At 44.5% G+C, this 16,543-nt stretch overlaps 1 protein-coding gene across 5 annotated transcripts in view; it reads right to left on the bottom strand.

Annotated features, from left to right (window-relative positions):
- Positions 1-16,543, bottom strand: part of abcb7 (ATP-binding cassette, sub-family B (MDR/TAP), member 7) — a 71,056-nt gene that overhangs the window by 22,979 nt on the left and 31,534 nt on the right. For all 5 annotated transcript variants that reach the window (XR_014612254.1, XR_014612255.1, XR_014612256.1 and 2 more), the window contains exons 5-11: positions 12,277-12,409; positions 11,441-11,709; positions 5,500-5,588; positions 5,249-5,336; positions 4,155-4,329; positions 3,472-3,629; positions 3,012-3,175 (exon numbers count right to left, since the gene is read on the bottom strand). Coding sequence is in view for 1 of the 5 variants with exons in the window: in XM_084195773.1 (XP_084051899.1) it covers positions 3,012-3,175; positions 3,472-3,629; positions 4,155-4,329; positions 5,249-5,336; positions 5,500-5,588; positions 11,441-11,709; positions 12,277-12,409 (1,076 nt within the window). In the remaining 4 variants the exon portion in view is untranslated. The remainder of the gene's footprint in view (positions 1-3,011; positions 3,176-3,471; positions 3,630-4,154; positions 4,330-5,248; positions 5,337-5,499; positions 5,589-11,440; positions 11,710-12,276; positions 12,410-16,543) is intronic.

Genomic DNA, 16,543 nt, shown 5'->3' with positions numbered 1-16,543 from the left:
CCATCCACATTAATAACTAGGCTACCTGTGCAGTTCCATCCACATTAATAACTAGGCTACCTGTGCAGTTCCATCCACATTAATAACTAGGCTACCTGTGCAGTTCCATCCACATTAATAACTAGGCTACCTGTGCAGTTCCATCCACATTAATAACTAGGCTACCTGTGCAGTTCCATCCACATTAATAACTAGGCTACCTGTGCAGTTCCATCCACATTAATAACTAGGCTACCTGTGCAGTTCCATCCACATTAATAACTAGGCTACCTGTGCAGTTCCATCCACATTAATAACTAGGCTACCTGTGCAGTTCCATCCACATTAATAACTAGGCTACCTGTGCAGTTCCATCCACCATAATAACTAGGCTACCTGTGCAGTTCCATCCACCATAATAACTAGGCTACCTGTGCAGTTCCATCCACATTAATAACTAGGCTACCTGTGCAGTTCCATCCACCATAATAACTAGGCTACCTGTGCAGTTCCATCCACCATAATAACTAGGCTACCTGTGCAGTTCCATCCACATTAATAACTAGGCTACCTGTGCAGTTCCATCCACCATAATAACTAGGCTACCTGTGCAGTTCCATCCACATTAATAACTAGGCTACCTGTGCAGTTCCATCCACCATAATAACTAGGCTACCTGTGCAGTTCCATCCACCATAATAACTAGGCTACCTGTGCAGTTCCATCCACATTAATAACTAGGCTACCTGTGCAGTTCCATCCACCATAATAACTAGGCTACCTGTGCAGTTCCATCCACCGTAATAACTAGGCTACCTGTGCAGTTCCATCCACATTAATAACTAGGCTACCTGTGCAGTTCCATCCACCGTAATAACTAGGCTACCTGTGCAGTTCCATCCACCATAATAACTAGGCTACCTGTGCAGTTCCATCCACATTAATAACTAGGCTACCTGTGCAGTTCCATCCACCGTAATAACTAGGCTACCTGTGCAGTTCCATCCACCATAATAACTAGGCTACCTGTGCAGTTCCATCCACATTAATAACTAGGCTACCTGTGCAGTTCCATCCACATTAATAACTAGGCTACCTGTGCAGTTCCATCCACCATAATAACTAGGCTACCTGTGCAGTTCCATCCACATTAATAACTAGGCTACCTGTGCAGTTCCATCCACATTAATAACTAGGCTACCTGTGCAGTTCCATCCACCATAATAACTAGAATACCTGTGCAGTTCCATCCACCATAATAACTAGGCTACCTGTGCAGTTCCATCCACCATAATAACTAGGCTACCTGTGCAGTTCCATCCACCATAATAATTCCATCATTTATATTTCTGATACTCCGTACTGGGCCGTATAGCATTACTGGCTACTTTAGAAATGTTTCTGCTTAGAATTACTGACATATGGACAATTGGTAAGCCATATTATAATTTCTGACATTTGGAAGGCCATTTTCTGACATTTGGATAAGACATATTATAATTTCTGACCTTTGGTAAACCATATCATTTCTGACCTTTGGTAAACCATATTATCATTTCTGACATTTGGTAAACCATATTATCATTTCTGACATTTGGTAAACCATATTATCATTTCTGACATTTGGTAAACCATATGATCATTTCTGACCTTTGGTAAACCATATTATCATTTCTGACATTTGGTAAACCATATCATCATTTCTGACCTTTGGTAAACCATATTATCATTTCTGACATTTGGTAAACCATATTATCATTTCTGACATTTGGTAAACCATATCATCATTTCTGACCTTTGGTAAACCATATGATCATTTCTGACCTTTGGTAAACCATATGATCATTTCTGACCTTTGGTAAACCATATGATCATTTCTGACCTTTGGTAAACCATATGATCATTTCTGACCTTTGGTAAACCATATGATCATTTCTGACCTTTGGTAAACCATATGATCATTTCTGACCTTTGGTAAACCATATGATCATTTCTGACCTTTGGTAAACCATATTTTCATTTCTGACATTTGATAAGCCATATTGTAATTTCTGACCTTTGGTAGGCCACTTGTTTGTCAACTATAGTTAGATACTTGCAGCTTCTCCTCGGTCATAACTTGTTGCCCTATGAGACCAAATAAAGTAGTGCTCACCAGAACAATGTCTTACATTGATCAAATGAATGCATTAATCTAGTTAACACCGGTAAAGTTGTCTGTTTCGTTTAGGGACCGGGAGAAAACGCAATAAATCCAAAACAGTGGAAATATTGGTCCTTTGAAAAATGTCCAATGTCATCAGTTTGACCGGTTTTAAGGAAATTGAAAAGCTGAGAAAACTATTAAATATTTCTGATAAGACTTCAGTTCGTCTTGAGTGCATATTTTCTGTGGTTGAAATACTGTCTACTTGCATAACACGTGCCTTCGCATTTTCTCCAGAGAAGCTGAAAGGAAGAAATCCTATTTCTCCACTCCTGTTGCAGAGATAACATTTACATTTGTTGTATAATTTTACTGCAAGAAATGTATACTTCAGCAGGAGTTAATATGATATTAGGCTACATGTGAGAGGTTATAGGTCTACAGTCAGTGTCCATATTTCAGCTACTATTCCATTGAACCCATATGAACTTGAAATTAGGAATATTCTGTTTATTCAGGGGTACACGGATACTCGTGAACGGGACACCAAAGGTGCATGTAAACAGCTGATCCGAATTAGACCTTAAGCAGGATATGAGCTACTATCTGGAATACTGTGAGCATGTAGACGTGGTCAATCAGACAGAGTCCAGACCAGGATGTTACAGATGAATACTGTTGAATAGGGTTGCAAAACCCTGGTAACATTCCCAAAATTCCATGGTTCTCCAGAAATCCTGCTTGGACGATTCTGGATTTCCTGCTTATTCCCTCCCAATTCCGGGAACTTTGAGAAAGCTACCAGAATTTTCCAACCCTACTGTTGACCAGTGCACTTAATATTACCATTTCAGACAGGTCAAGGCCTTTCTAAACGAGTACCTACCCTGATCCGCTCCCTCCTACGATGGCCACCTTCTTCCCAGCCGGCACCTGGAAGGAGACCCCCTCTAGAACCTTCTGTCCTTCCAGGTACTCAAAGTAGACATCCTCAAACCTGATGGTGGCTTCTTGAGGGGTCACAGAGAGAGGAGGGGCCAGATCTCTCTCCTAGAGTAGAGAGACAGAGTTAGGATAGACTAGTTACTATATACTAACCCCTAACCTCTAACCCTCCTGGGGGGGTCACAAGGAGGGCAGGGGCCAGCTCCTTCTCATATAGACAGAGGAGAGACAGGAGAGGAACTGGACTAGAAGTATAGAACCTAACCCTTAGGAATACTGAGTGCAGCTAGTCAGTAATTGGTGTTCTATATAGATATCTTAGCTCTAGACCAGCACAAGGTGGGCTCTGAGCCAAAAGAAGTGCACTACATAGGGAATAGGGTGCAATTAGTGTGTGTTACCTTGATCTTGGTGTCAACACTGAGCAGTGTGAAGAGTGTATTCATGTCGATCAGGGCCTGACGTGTCTCTCTGTACACGGTGCCCAGGAAGTTAAGAGGCAGAGAGAGCTGGAACAGCAGACCGTTCACCATCACCAGGTCTCCTACTGTCATAGAGCCTGTCAACAACATCAACAACACACTGTCAAACTTCCACAGGTACTTCAAGAGATGGAATGTTGATTTTGTAACGTCAGTTGAGTTGGACTCAAACCAATCACAGCACAGATTAAATGGTTCTCTATCATTCTATTTCTGGGCCCTCTCCTCACATGCCATGATGCCCTTGGTAGGATTAGACTGACCTGCCATGATGCCCTTGGTAGGATTAGACTGACCTGTCATGATGCCCTTGGTAGGATTAGACTGACCTGTCATGGTGCCCTTGGTAGGATTAGACTGACCTGTCATGATGCCCTTGGTAGGATTAGACTGACCTGTCATGATGCCCTTGGTAGGATTAGACTGACCTGTCATGATGCCCTTGGTAGGATTAGACTGACCTGTCATGATGCCCTTGGTAGGATTAGACTGACCTGTCATGATGCCCTTGGTAGCCATCAACTTTAGTTAGGGTTAGTTAGGGTGTAGGGGTTAGGGTTAGTTAGGGTTAGTTAGGTTGTAGGGGTTAGGGTTAGACTGACCTGCCATGATCCCCTTGCTAGCTAGCACCATGATGCCAGTGAGGCCCACACTAAAGATGACACTCTGTCCAAAGTTGAGCATGGCCAGGGTAGAGGTGGTCTTCAGGGAGGAGGACTCGTAGGTCTTCAGATAACCATCATACTTCTCTGCTTCGTACTTCTCATTGTTGAAATACTGTAACAGAGAGAAGGAGGGAATTCTGATGTGCACTTTGAACATGTCAGAATAATTGTCCACATTTACTTTCCCTCAGCCAACAAGACAAGTAACGAACAGCAAAATCAGTAGCCTGTCAATCTACTATAGTAGAAACGTTTAGGCTACCTATTCTATTGGTCAGCTTGTTGAGAAAGAAACAGCCTATTCCAAACAGACTCTGGGACGATAAGGTAGCTTCGTGGTTAAGAGCGTTGTGCCAGTAACCGAAAGGTCGCTGGTTCTAATCCCTGAGCCAACTAGGTGAAAAATCTGTCGATGTGCCCTTGAGCAAGGCACTTAACCCTAATTGCTCCTGTAAGTCGCTCTGGATAAGAGCGTCTGCTAAATGACTAAAATGTAATAAATCCCAAATTCATCCAACCAGTAGGCCTAAGCTACATAAACCAGTAGGCCTAAGCTACATAAACCAGTAGGCCTAAGCTACATAAAAACAACTTTAAAAGCAATATGTCTGGATCAACAGATCAGAACGTTTCATTAAATTAATTATTTTCTCCAAATAACATGGACGATGAATATCTATCCATGTCATTGAGCAGCAGACTATTAAGGAGAAGGAAAGGAAAGATGGAGAAGGAGAGAGAGAGAAGAGAGAGGAGAGAGGAGGAGAGAGAGAAGAGAGGAGAGAGAGAGAAGAGAGGAGGAGAGAGAGAAGAGAGAGGAGAGAGGAGGAGAGAGAGAAGAGAGGAGATAGAAGGAGAGAGAGAGAAGAGAGGAGAGAGGAGGAGAGAGAGAAGAGAGGAGGAGAGAGAGAGAGAGAGAGAAGAGAGGAGGAGAGAGAGAAGAGAGAGGAGAGAGAAGAGGAGGAGAGAGAGAAGAGAGGAGATAGAAGGAGAGAGAGAGAGAAGAGAGGAGGAGAGAGAGACGGTCTCACCTTAACGGTCTCATAGTTGAGTAAAGAGTCAATAGCAGCATTTCCTGCCTCGTTGTCTGCCTTGTTCATCTCTATCCTGAAACGAGTCCTAGACAACAAGATGGACGCCAAGGTTACACAGTGGGGAAGAATTCACAGGAAAAAGGTAGCTTGTGCTTTTCTATACTGCTAGCTATAACTAAGCCAACCACATATATACCAACAGGTAGCTAAGGTGAAAGGTCATCTGTCAACCACCTAGTGGACTGTACCTCCACTGTGTGACAGCAATGGTGAAGGCTGCATACGCTCCCAGAGTACCCAGAGTCACCGCTGCAAATTCCACCCCGCATTTATAATACTGAGGAGAGAGACAGATACAGACAGAGACAGTCATTTTAATATTGCAGAAAAGAGGAAAACATCATGCTGAGTAAAGAAGGAGAAAGCCATAAAACTGGAGATGGATAAAGACATTATCAAGGCATCATTACAACGTCATTATCAGGAGAAGTCAACCAACCACGTTAGGGTTAGAACAGAACATCAGGAGAAGTCAACCAACCACGTTAGGGTTAGGGTTAGAACAGAACATCAGGAGAAGTCAACCAACCACGTTAGGGTTAGGGTTAGAACAGAACATCAGGAGAAGTCAACCAACCACGTTAGGGTTAGGGTTAGGGTTAACAACGTGCTACCAGAGCTAGAACAGAACAGAGCAGAACATCAGGAGAAGTCAACCAACCACGTCTGAATAACAAGACTCACTATTAGTCTTACCAGGTAGGTACAGTGGCTTGCCAAAGTATTCACCCCCCTTGGCATTTTTCCTATTTTGTTGCCTTACAACCTGGAATTAAAATTGATTTTTGGGGGGTTTGTATCATTTGATTTACACAACATGCCTACCACTTTGAAGATGCAAAATATTTTTTCTTGTGAAACAAACAAGAAATAAGAAAAAAAAAACAGAACTTGAGTGCGCATAACTATTCACCCCCCCAAAGTCAATACTTTGTAGAGCCACCTTTTGCAGCAATTACAGCTCAAGTCTCTTGGGGTATGTCTCTATAAGCTTGGCACATCGAGCCACTGGGATTGTTGCCCATTCTTCAAGGCAAACTGCTCCAGCTCCTTCAAGTTGGATGGGTTCCGCTTGTGTACAGCAATCTTTAAGTCATACCACAGATTCTCAATTGGATTGAGGTCTGGGCTTTGACTAGGCCATTCCAAGACATATAAATGTTTCCCTTTAAACCACTCAAGTGTTGCTTTAGCCTGGTTCAATGTTGTCAGTCTGGCCTGGTTCAATGTTGTCAGTCTGGCCTGGTTCAACAGCGTCAGTCTGGCCTGGTTCAACGGCGTCAGTCTGGCCTGGTTCAACGGCGTCAGTCTGGCCTGGTTCAGTCTGGCCTGGTTCAACGGCGTCAGTCTGGCCTGGTTCAACGGCGTCAGTCTGGCCTGGTTCAACGGCGTCAGTCTGGCCTGGTTCAACGGCGTCAGTCTGGCCTGGTTCAGTCTGGCCTGGTTCAACGGCGTCAGTCTGGCCTGGTTCAACGGCGTCAGTCTGGCCTGGTTCAACGGCGTCAGTCTGGCCTGGTTCAACGGCGTCAGTCTGGCCTGGTTCAACGGCGTCAGTCTGGCCTGGTTCAACGGCGTCAGTCTGGCCTGGTTCAACGGCGTCAGTCTGGCCTGGTTCAATGGCGTCAGTCTGGCCTGGTTCAACGGCGTCAGTCTGGCCTGGTTCAACGGCGTCAGTCTGGCCTGGTTCAACGGCGTCAGTCTGGCCTGGTTCAACGGCGTCAGTCTGGCCTGGTTCAACGGCGTCAGTCTGGCCTGGTTCAGTCTGGCCTGGTTCAACGGCGTCAGTCTGGCCTGGTTCAACGGCGTCAGTCTGGCCTGGTTCAATGGCGTCTGAACTAGTTATGACATTATTACTGTGAAGAGGATAACAACTCCAGGTTCCTTTCCATGAAAATTAGACAATAAGGCTGTTTTCTCGTCTCCTGACTCCGTTGCATTGTTCTCAACACCAATATGCTGGTTAACTTTGCTATTATGCACATAACAACATGGTCTAGCAAAAGGCGCCAATTATCCAGCGCACTGATGTTTCAGAATCACTGACAGCGATATTTTTATTAGTGTTGCACCATTGTTCTCATCTAATATAACCATGTAAAATTTCAGTAGCAGATGTCTTAGAGTGATGGACTGTGCCATCCCCACGGCCTCCACAATGGATCAGTCCACTCAGACAGGCTCCAATCAGACAGCCGTCTTGTACACCATACATTTTTTTAAAATCTCGGTCGACCAACAGTCTATCGACCTAACAATCGACCAGTCGACTAAATGGGGTCTGGCCCTCTGCCCTCCCCATAATATCTGGCCCTCTGCCCTCCCTAAATCATGGCATTGAACGGTCCAGCAGACTTTTAGCCCTCCATAACTGGCTACGAGACTATTGCAGCTCTGTGGGTGTAACATTTATTGACAATTTTGATACCTTCTGGAAACAAAGCTCGTATTATAAGGAGGATGGGATCCACCCAAATCATTTGGGTTCCTGGATCCTTTCACAGCATTATAAGGCTGTGTTGAGATAATGACTTATCAATGACCGAAGACCAGCTCATTTAATCCCTACCATTGTGCCGCTGAGTTGTCATAATGATTCAGCAAATGTACATTATCCTAAGGGTGTTGGAAGACAATGTAAGTAACCTAATTTATGTCCCTCTTACTGCCCTGAATGCCTCTACTGATTTGACAGCTATTGTATGCAGCAATACGAACCAGAGTGATGCTGTTATCACTGAGGTGGTGTGCCCTAGCAGGAAGTCCACTGTGTGCAGCTCATCCTGCACTAACATAAATAACCAGAGCTAAGCTTCCCAGTAAAGCAAGAAAAATAATCAAGCATCACAGAAAAGGGTTTAAAAATAGCCCCCGTTAACATATGTAGCTTAAGAAACAAGGTTCATGAAATCAATCATTTGCTAGTAACAGATGACATTCATATTCTGACTATCTCTGAAACTCACTTAGACAATACCTTTGATGATACAGTGGAAGCAATACATGGTTATAAGATCTACAGAAAAGCCCAATTGGGGCAGTGTTGCGGTCTATATTCAGAACCACATTCCTGTAAAGCTTAGAGAGAATCTCATGTTAAATACTGTTGAAGTAATATGGCTACAGGTTCACCTGCCTCACCTAAAGCCCATTCTGGTGGGAAGCTGCTATAGACCACCAAGTGCTAACAGTCAGTATCTGGATAACGTGTGAAATGCTTGATAATGTATGACATATCAACAGAGAAGGATATTTTCTGGGTGATTTAAATATTGACTGGCTCTCATCAAGCTGCCCACTCAAGAAAAAACTTCAAACTGTGGCCAGTGCCTGCAACCTGGTTCAGGTTATCAATCAACATTCCAGGGTTGTTACAAACAGTACAGGAATGAAATCAACATGTATTGATCATTTCTTTACTAATGCTGCAGAAATTTGCTTTAAAGCAGTATCCAAATCCATCGGATGTAGTGATCACAATATAGTAGCCATATCTAGGAAAACCAAAGTTCCCAAGGCTGGGCCTAATATAGTGTATAAGAGGTCATACAATACGTTGTGTAGTGATTCCTGTGTTGTTGACGTAAAGAATATTTGTTGGTCCGTGGTGTGTAATGACAAGCAACCAGACGCTGCACTTGACACATTTATGAAATTGCTTCTCTCAGTTACTAATAAGCATGCACTCGTTAAGAACATGACTGCAAAAACTGTTAAATCCCAGTGGATTGATGAGGAATTGAAAAATTGTATGGTTGAGAGGGATGAGGCAAAAGAGATGGCAAATAGGTCTGGCACACAACCGATTGGCAAACTTATTGCAAATTGAGAAATCATGTGACTAAACTGAATAAAAAGAAGAAGAAACTACACTATGAAACAAAGATAAATGACAAAGAATGATAGTAAAAAGCTTTGGAGCACCTTAAATGACATTTAGGGGAAAAAGGCAAACTCAGCTCCATCATTCATTGAATCAGATGGCTCATTCATCACAAAACCCACTGATATTGCCAACTACTTTAATGATTTTTTTTATTGGCAAGATTAGCAAACTTAGGCATGATATGCCAGCAACAAACACTGACACTACACATCCAAGTATATCTGACCAAATTATTAAAGACAAGCATTGTAATTTTGAATTCTGTAAAGTAAGTTTGGAAGAGGTGAAAAAATTGTTATTGTCGATCAACAATGACAAGCCACCGGGGTCTGACAACTTTGATGGAAAATTACTGAGGATAATAGCTGACGATATTGCCACTCCTATTTGCCATATCTTCAATTTAAGCCTACTAGAAAGTGTGCGCCCTCAGGCCTGGAGGGAAGCAAAAGTCATTCTGCTACCTAAGAATAGTAAAGCCCCCTTTACTGGCTCAAATAGCCGACCAAACAGCCTGTTACCAACCCTTAGTAAACTTTAGGGGAAAATGGTGTTTGACCAGATAAAATGCTATTTCACAGAAAAACAAATTGACAACAGACTTTCAGCAGGCTTATAGGGAAGGACATTCAACAAGCACAGCACTTACAGAAATGACTGATGATTGGCTGAGAGAAATTGATGATAAAAAGATTGTGGGGGCTGTTTTGTTAGACTTCTGTGCGGCTTTTGACATTATCGATCATAGTCTGTTAATGGAAAAACTTATGTATTATGGCTTTACACCCCCTGCTATATTGTGGATAAAGAGTTACATGTCTAACAGAACACAGACGTTGTTTATAATGGAAGCCTCTCCAACAAAATCCAGGTAGAATCAGGAATTCCCCAGGGCAGCTGTCTAGGCCCCTTACTATTTTAAATGTTTACTAATGACAAGCCAGTGTGTATGTATGTGGATGACTCAACACTATACACGTCAGCTACCTCAGCAACTGAAATGACTGCAACACTTAACAAAGAGCTGCAGTTAGTTTCAGAATGGAATAAGTTAGTCCTAAATATTTCCAAAACTAAAAGCATTGTATTTGGGACAAATCATTCACTAAACCCTAAACCTCAACTAAATCTTGTAATGAATAATGAGGTAATTGAGCAAGTTGAGGAGACTAAACTGCTTGGAGTAACCTTGGATTGTAAACTGTCATGGTCAAAACATATTGATACAACAGTAGCTAAGATGGGAAGAAGTCTGTCCATAATAAAGCGCTGCTCTGCCTTCTTAACAACACTATCAACAAGGCAGGTCCTACAAGCCCTAGTTTTGTCGCATCTGGACTACTGTTCAGTCGTGTGGTCAGGTGCCACAAAGAGGGACTTAGGAAAATTGCAATCGTCTCAAAACAGGGCAGCACGGCTGGCCCTTGGATTTACACAGAGAGCAAACATTAATAATATGCATGTCAATCTCTCTTGGCTCAAAGCGGAGGAGAGATTGATTTCATCACTACTTGTATTTGTGAGAGGTATTGACATGTTGAATGAACCGAGCTGTCTGTTTAAACTACTAGCACACAGCTCAGACACCAACAAGACATGCCACCAGAGGTCTCTTCACACTCCCCAAGTCAAGAACAGACAATGGGAGGCGCACAATACTACATAGAGCCATGACTACATGAAACTCTATTCCACATCAAGTATCTCATGACAGCAGTGAAATTAGATTTAAAAAACGGATAAAAATACACCTTATGGAACAGCGGGGACTGTGAAGCAACACAAACATAGACACATGCATACACACACGATAACATACTCACTATACACACACGTACACACGGATTTTGTGTTGTAGATATGTGGTAGTATAGTAGAGGCCTGAGGGAACACACTTAATATGTTGTGAAATCTGTTATGAATGTATTGTAATGTTTTAAAATGTATAACTGCCTTAATTTTGCTGGACCCCAGGAAGAGTAGCTGCTGCCTTGGCAGGAACTAATGGGGATCCATAATAAACCCCAGGAAGAGTAGCTGCTGCCTTGGCAGGAACTAATGGGGATCCATAATAAACCCCAGGAAGAGTAGCTGCTGCCTTGGCAGGAACTAATGGGGATCCATAATAAACCCCAGGAAGAGTAGCTGCTGCCTTGGCAGGAACTAATGGGGATCCATAATAAACCCAAATACCATACACAATAGTGTAGCCTATGGATCTGTGGAGGCAGGGTGACTCTACCCACCAGGATAGCAGAGACCAGCCCCATCTCCAACACTGTGGGTCCCAGGTTGAAGACAATAGCAGAGAGGACGAAGGAGATGCCCCTGGTGCCCCTGTCAATAGCCTTAGACAGCGCCCCCGTCTGGCGGGACAGGTGGAAGCCCAGGTCCAGGCTGTGGAGATGCAGGAACACGTTCTTGGCGATGCGGCGGATGGAATTCTGGGCCACCTTCCCGAACACGGCGTTACGCAGCTCGTTGAAGAGGGCCGAACCGGCACGGGACACACCGTCTGGGAGAAGAGAAAGAGGATTTCATCAGGGCTTTGGCTGCATCGGGGCGGAGCTCAGCGGAGACAAGGACCAGCCAGCCTTTGTAGTAATCATAGACAGTAACATTGATATCCATTGATTTGCTTTCATCTCAAGGCAGCAGAGGCTATAGTGTGTAGCTAGCTGCTAGGGTGTAGTGAGGGTGAGAGACTAGCTAACATTGTTCATTAGAGCTGTTTTCATCAGCAGTCGGAGCCAGAGTTAGGGTTGACTGAGTTCATTAGAGCTGTTTTCATCAGCAGTCGGCGGCAGGGTTAAAGGATGGAGGCACTCTGTGCTGACAGGAAGGACTGTTCACCCAAACCCTGACCTCTAGTCTATTCAAAGAGAGCTTGACATCAACAACTATTCACAAGACACAGAGCAGACAGGAGGAGAGAGATGGGGACACATCGCTAACAATAGGTTTGATATACTTGCTGTTTAATGGTTCCCTACCCCAGACAGATTCAATAGTAACTCCTGGACTGTGACAAAGATATTCAAAGAAAATTAATTGTGCTTTTCTGGTTTGTGGTGGGACTTACAACCAATAAGAACAGCAGTTGCCATGGTAGCCACGGTGTTGGGGGCATCGCTCAGGTTCAACATGTGTCCTGAGAGTCCATTCAGCTCGTCCACAGCATACTTAAACATGAAGGGTACCATCACGTTGGTCATCTAGAGAGCAAGAGAGAGAGAGAGAGGGGGATGAGGAGGAGGGAGAGAGATAGAGAACAGAGAGAGAGAGATAGAGAACAGAGAGAGAGAGAGAGAGAGAGAGAGAGAGAGAGAGAGAGAGAGAGAGAGAGTGAGGGGGGGATGAGGAGGAGGGAGAGCAAAAGATGGCGAGAGACAGGAGAGAGTTCATTTCATTTCCACTCTTCTGATGGTAGAAGGGTTAGGGTTAGGGTTCTTCTGATGGTAGAAGCTTGTGGGGAGATCCCTAAAAAAAAAGGGGGGGGGGGGGATCAACATTACACAACTAAGCTAACAGTTACAGAAATCAGGAAGGCAGACAGGCTCTATATACCTCTATATCTACAGTGCATTCTGAAGGTATTCAGACCCCTTGACTTTTTCCACATTTTGTTACGTTACAGCCTTATTCTAAAATGAATTAAATAAAATTGTTTTACTAATCTACAAACAATACCCCATAATGACAACGCGATAATGGGTTTTTAGAAATTTTTGCCAACGTATTAAAAATCTAAAACAGTAATACCTTATTTACGTAAGTATTCAGACCCTTTGTTTTGAGACTCGAAATTGAGCTCAGGTGCATCCTGTTTCCAATGATCATCCTTGAGATGTTTCTACAACTTGATTGGAGTCCACACCTGTGGTAAATTCAATTGGTTGGAGGTTGGACATGATTTGGAAAGGCACACACCTGTCTATATAAGGTCCCACTGTTGACAGTGCATGTCAGAGCAAAACCCAAGCCATGAGGTCAAAGGAATTGTCCGTAGAGTTCCGAGACAGGATTGTGTCGAGGCACAAATCTGGTGATGGATACCAAAACATTTCTACAGCATTGAAGGTCCCCAAGAACACAGTGGCCTCCATCATTCTTAAATGGAATAAGTTTGGAACCACCAAGACTCTTCCTAGAGCTGGCCGCCCGGCCAAAGTGAGCAATTGGGGGAGAAGGGCCTTGGTCAGGGAGGTGACCAAGAACCCAATGGTCTCTCTGACAGAGCTCCAGAGTTCCTCTGTGGAGATGGGAGAACCTTCCAGAAGGACAACCATCTCTGCAGCACACCACCAATCAGGCCTTTATAGAAGAGTGGCCAGAAGGAATCCACTCCTCAGTAAAAGGCACATGACAGCCCGCTTGGAGTTCGCCAAAAGGCACCTAAAGGACTCTGACCATGAGAAACCAGATTCTCTGGTCTGATGAAACCAAGATTGAACTCTTTGGCCTGAATGCCAAGCGTCATGTCTGGAGGAAACCTGGCACCATCCCTACGGTGAAGCATGGTGGTGGCAGCATCATGCTGTGGGGATGTTTTTCAGCGGCAGGGACTGGGAGACTAGTCAGGATCGAGGCAAAGATGAACAGAGCAAAGTACAGAGAGATCCTTGATGAAAACCTGCTCCAGAGCGCTCAGGACCTCAGACTGGGGTGAAGGTTCAACTTCCAACAGGATAACGACCCTAAGCACACAGCCAAGACAACGCAGGAGTGGCTTCGGGACAAGTCTCTGAATGTCCTTGAGAGGCCCAGCCAGAGCCCGGACTTGAACCCGATAGAACATCTTTGGAGAGACCTGAAAATAGCTGTGCAGCGACGCTCCCCATCCAACCTGACAAAGCTTGAGATGATCTGCAGAGAAGAATGGGAGACACTCCCCAAATACAGGTGTGCCAAGCTTGTATTTGTGGTCTTCTGTAGCTCAATTGGTAGAGCATGGCGCTTGAAACGCCAGGGTAGTGGGTTCGATCCCCGGGACCACCCATACGTAAAAATGTGTGCACACATGACTGTAAGTTGCTTTGGATAAAAGCGTCTGCTAAATGGCATTTTAATTAATATTAATTGTAGCGTCATACCCAAGAAGACTCGAGGCTGTAATCGCTGCCAAAGGTGCTTCAGTAAAGTAATGTGAAACATTTCAGGAGTGATTAGTGTGAGAACAGCTGGGTCTCCTACACAGAGCTGTGTCTACAACCTCCCCAAGAGGAACCTCGGCCTCTCTGATGCTGGGATTTACTACTGTGCTGTGGCCTCATGTTGGGAGATACTGTTTGGACATGGCACCAAGCTGAACATTCATGGTAAATATGTTATGCTTGTATATTAACAATATAGAAATATGACCCTTAGTTATTACACTGTATTAGCCAATACTATGTGGAAATATAAAGGGTTTAATTCTTTCAGGTGGTGACATTCATGTGGCGACTGAAGCGGTTATGAGGGTCCTTGTAATATTTCTCTTCAGACTGTCAATAAATAAATGAATCTTGATTGAAACAAAATGCCAGAATTACACAGTAGTTATAGTCTGATATGTAAACATACTCAAGCGACTGATGGGAGGTATTTCACAGCCGATGCTTTATGAGAGCGAACAGACGCGAACTGGCTGAGTCAATTCAGTGGCTAGCTTTGCACTTGGCTAGCTAACAGTAGCTGCTAGGGGTAAGTCATAACCTACATTTGTGTTTTGTTTTTACATATTGGTAGCTAGAGTCGTTCTAGGAATTCGGGACATGGGTGACTAGTTAACGTTAGCTTGGCTCTCTGTGTGTTCGTGCCGTGAAAGGAGGGGTTTCTTCTTTGTCTGAAAGCAATGGCTAGCTAGTATGCTAACTATTCTAGCTAACTAACTGGCTGAATAAGTTGACGACGGACTCGCTCATGCTGTCGGGAATAACTCACAACGTTAGACACGGACACGAATGATCTGCTTGGCGTGTTGACACACTGGTGGTTTGTTGTGGCCGAGTATTGGTGCTAAACCGTGTTGTTGGAGTCCGGCATGCTAGCTGGCGGTGGCATCTTATGACTAGGTGCCCTGGACGATTTTCACGGAAGAATACTGTACCAAGTTAGCTAGCTGAATAAACGAAGTTAGTCTATTCCTAGAAAACATTGAACCGCTGTAGTTTACAACAATTATAGTTTCTGAGGTGGAAGTTGGGAGAGTTATATTTGGGTGTTGTGGTGAGGGAGGCCCCGCTCTCTTCTTTCCCAGATGTTTAGTTCATTTCATTCCGATCTCCTTTGCATTATTGTCGCCATTTTCTGTAGCCTGTCAACTATGCCTCTGTCTATCCCTGTTCTCTCCTCTCCGCACAGGCTATACAAACGCCTCACACCGCGTGGCTGCTGCCTCTCTAACCTGGTGGTCCCTGCACGCACCACCCACGTGGAGTTCCAGGTCTCAGGCAGCCTCTGGAACTGCCGTTCTGCTGCCAACAAGGCTGAGTTCATCTCAGCCTATGCTACCCTCCAGTCCCTCGACTTCTTGGCGCTGACAGAAACATGGATTACCACTAAAAACACTGCTACTCCTACTGCTCTCTCCTCGTCTGACCATGTGTTCTCGCATACCCCGAGAGCATCTGGTCAGCGGGGTGGTGGAACAGGAATCCTCATCTCTCCCAAGTGGACATTCTCTATTTTTCCCCTGACACATTTGTCTATCTCCTCATTTCAATTCCATGCTGTCACAGTCACTAGCCCATTTAAGCTTAACATCCTTGTCATCTATCGCCCTCCAGGTTCTCTTGGAGAGTTCATCAATGAGCTTGACGCCTTGATAAGTTCCTTTCCTGAGGATGGCCTCACAGTTCTGGGGGACTTCAACCTCCCTACGTCTACCTTTGACTCATTTCTCTCTGCCTCCTCCTTTCCACTCCTCTCCTCTCTTGACCTCACCCTCTCACCGTCCCCCCCTACTCACAAGGCAGGCAATACGCTTGACCTCATCTTTACTAGATGCTGTTCTTCTACTAATCTCACTGCAACTCCCCTCCATGTCTCCGACCACTACTTTGTATCCTTTTCTCTCTCGCTCTCCTCCAATACTACTCACTCTGCCCCTACTCAGATGGTAATGCGCCGTCGCAACCTTCGCTCTCTCTCCCGCTACTCTCTCCTCTTCCATCCTATCATCTCTTCCCTCTGCTCAATCCTTCTCCCTCCAATCTCCTGATTCTGCCTCCTCAACCCTCCTCTCCTCTCCTCCCTTTCTGCATCCTTTGACTCTCTATGTTCCCTATCCTCCCGGCCGGCTCGGTCCTCCCCTCCAGCTCCGTGGCTTGATGACTCATTGCGAGCTCACAGAACAGGGCTCCGGG

This window comes from Coregonus lavaretus (genome assembly GCF_964263955.1).
Source record: "Coregonus lavaretus genome assembly, contig: HAP1_SCAFFOLD_1449, whole genome shotgun sequence".
NCBI classification, from domain to species: domain Eukaryota; kingdom Metazoa; phylum Chordata; class Actinopteri; order Salmoniformes; family Salmonidae; genus Coregonus; species Coregonus lavaretus.
Note: the sequence above shows the minus strand (reverse complement) of the source record. Positions and strands in the feature narration are given on the sequence as shown.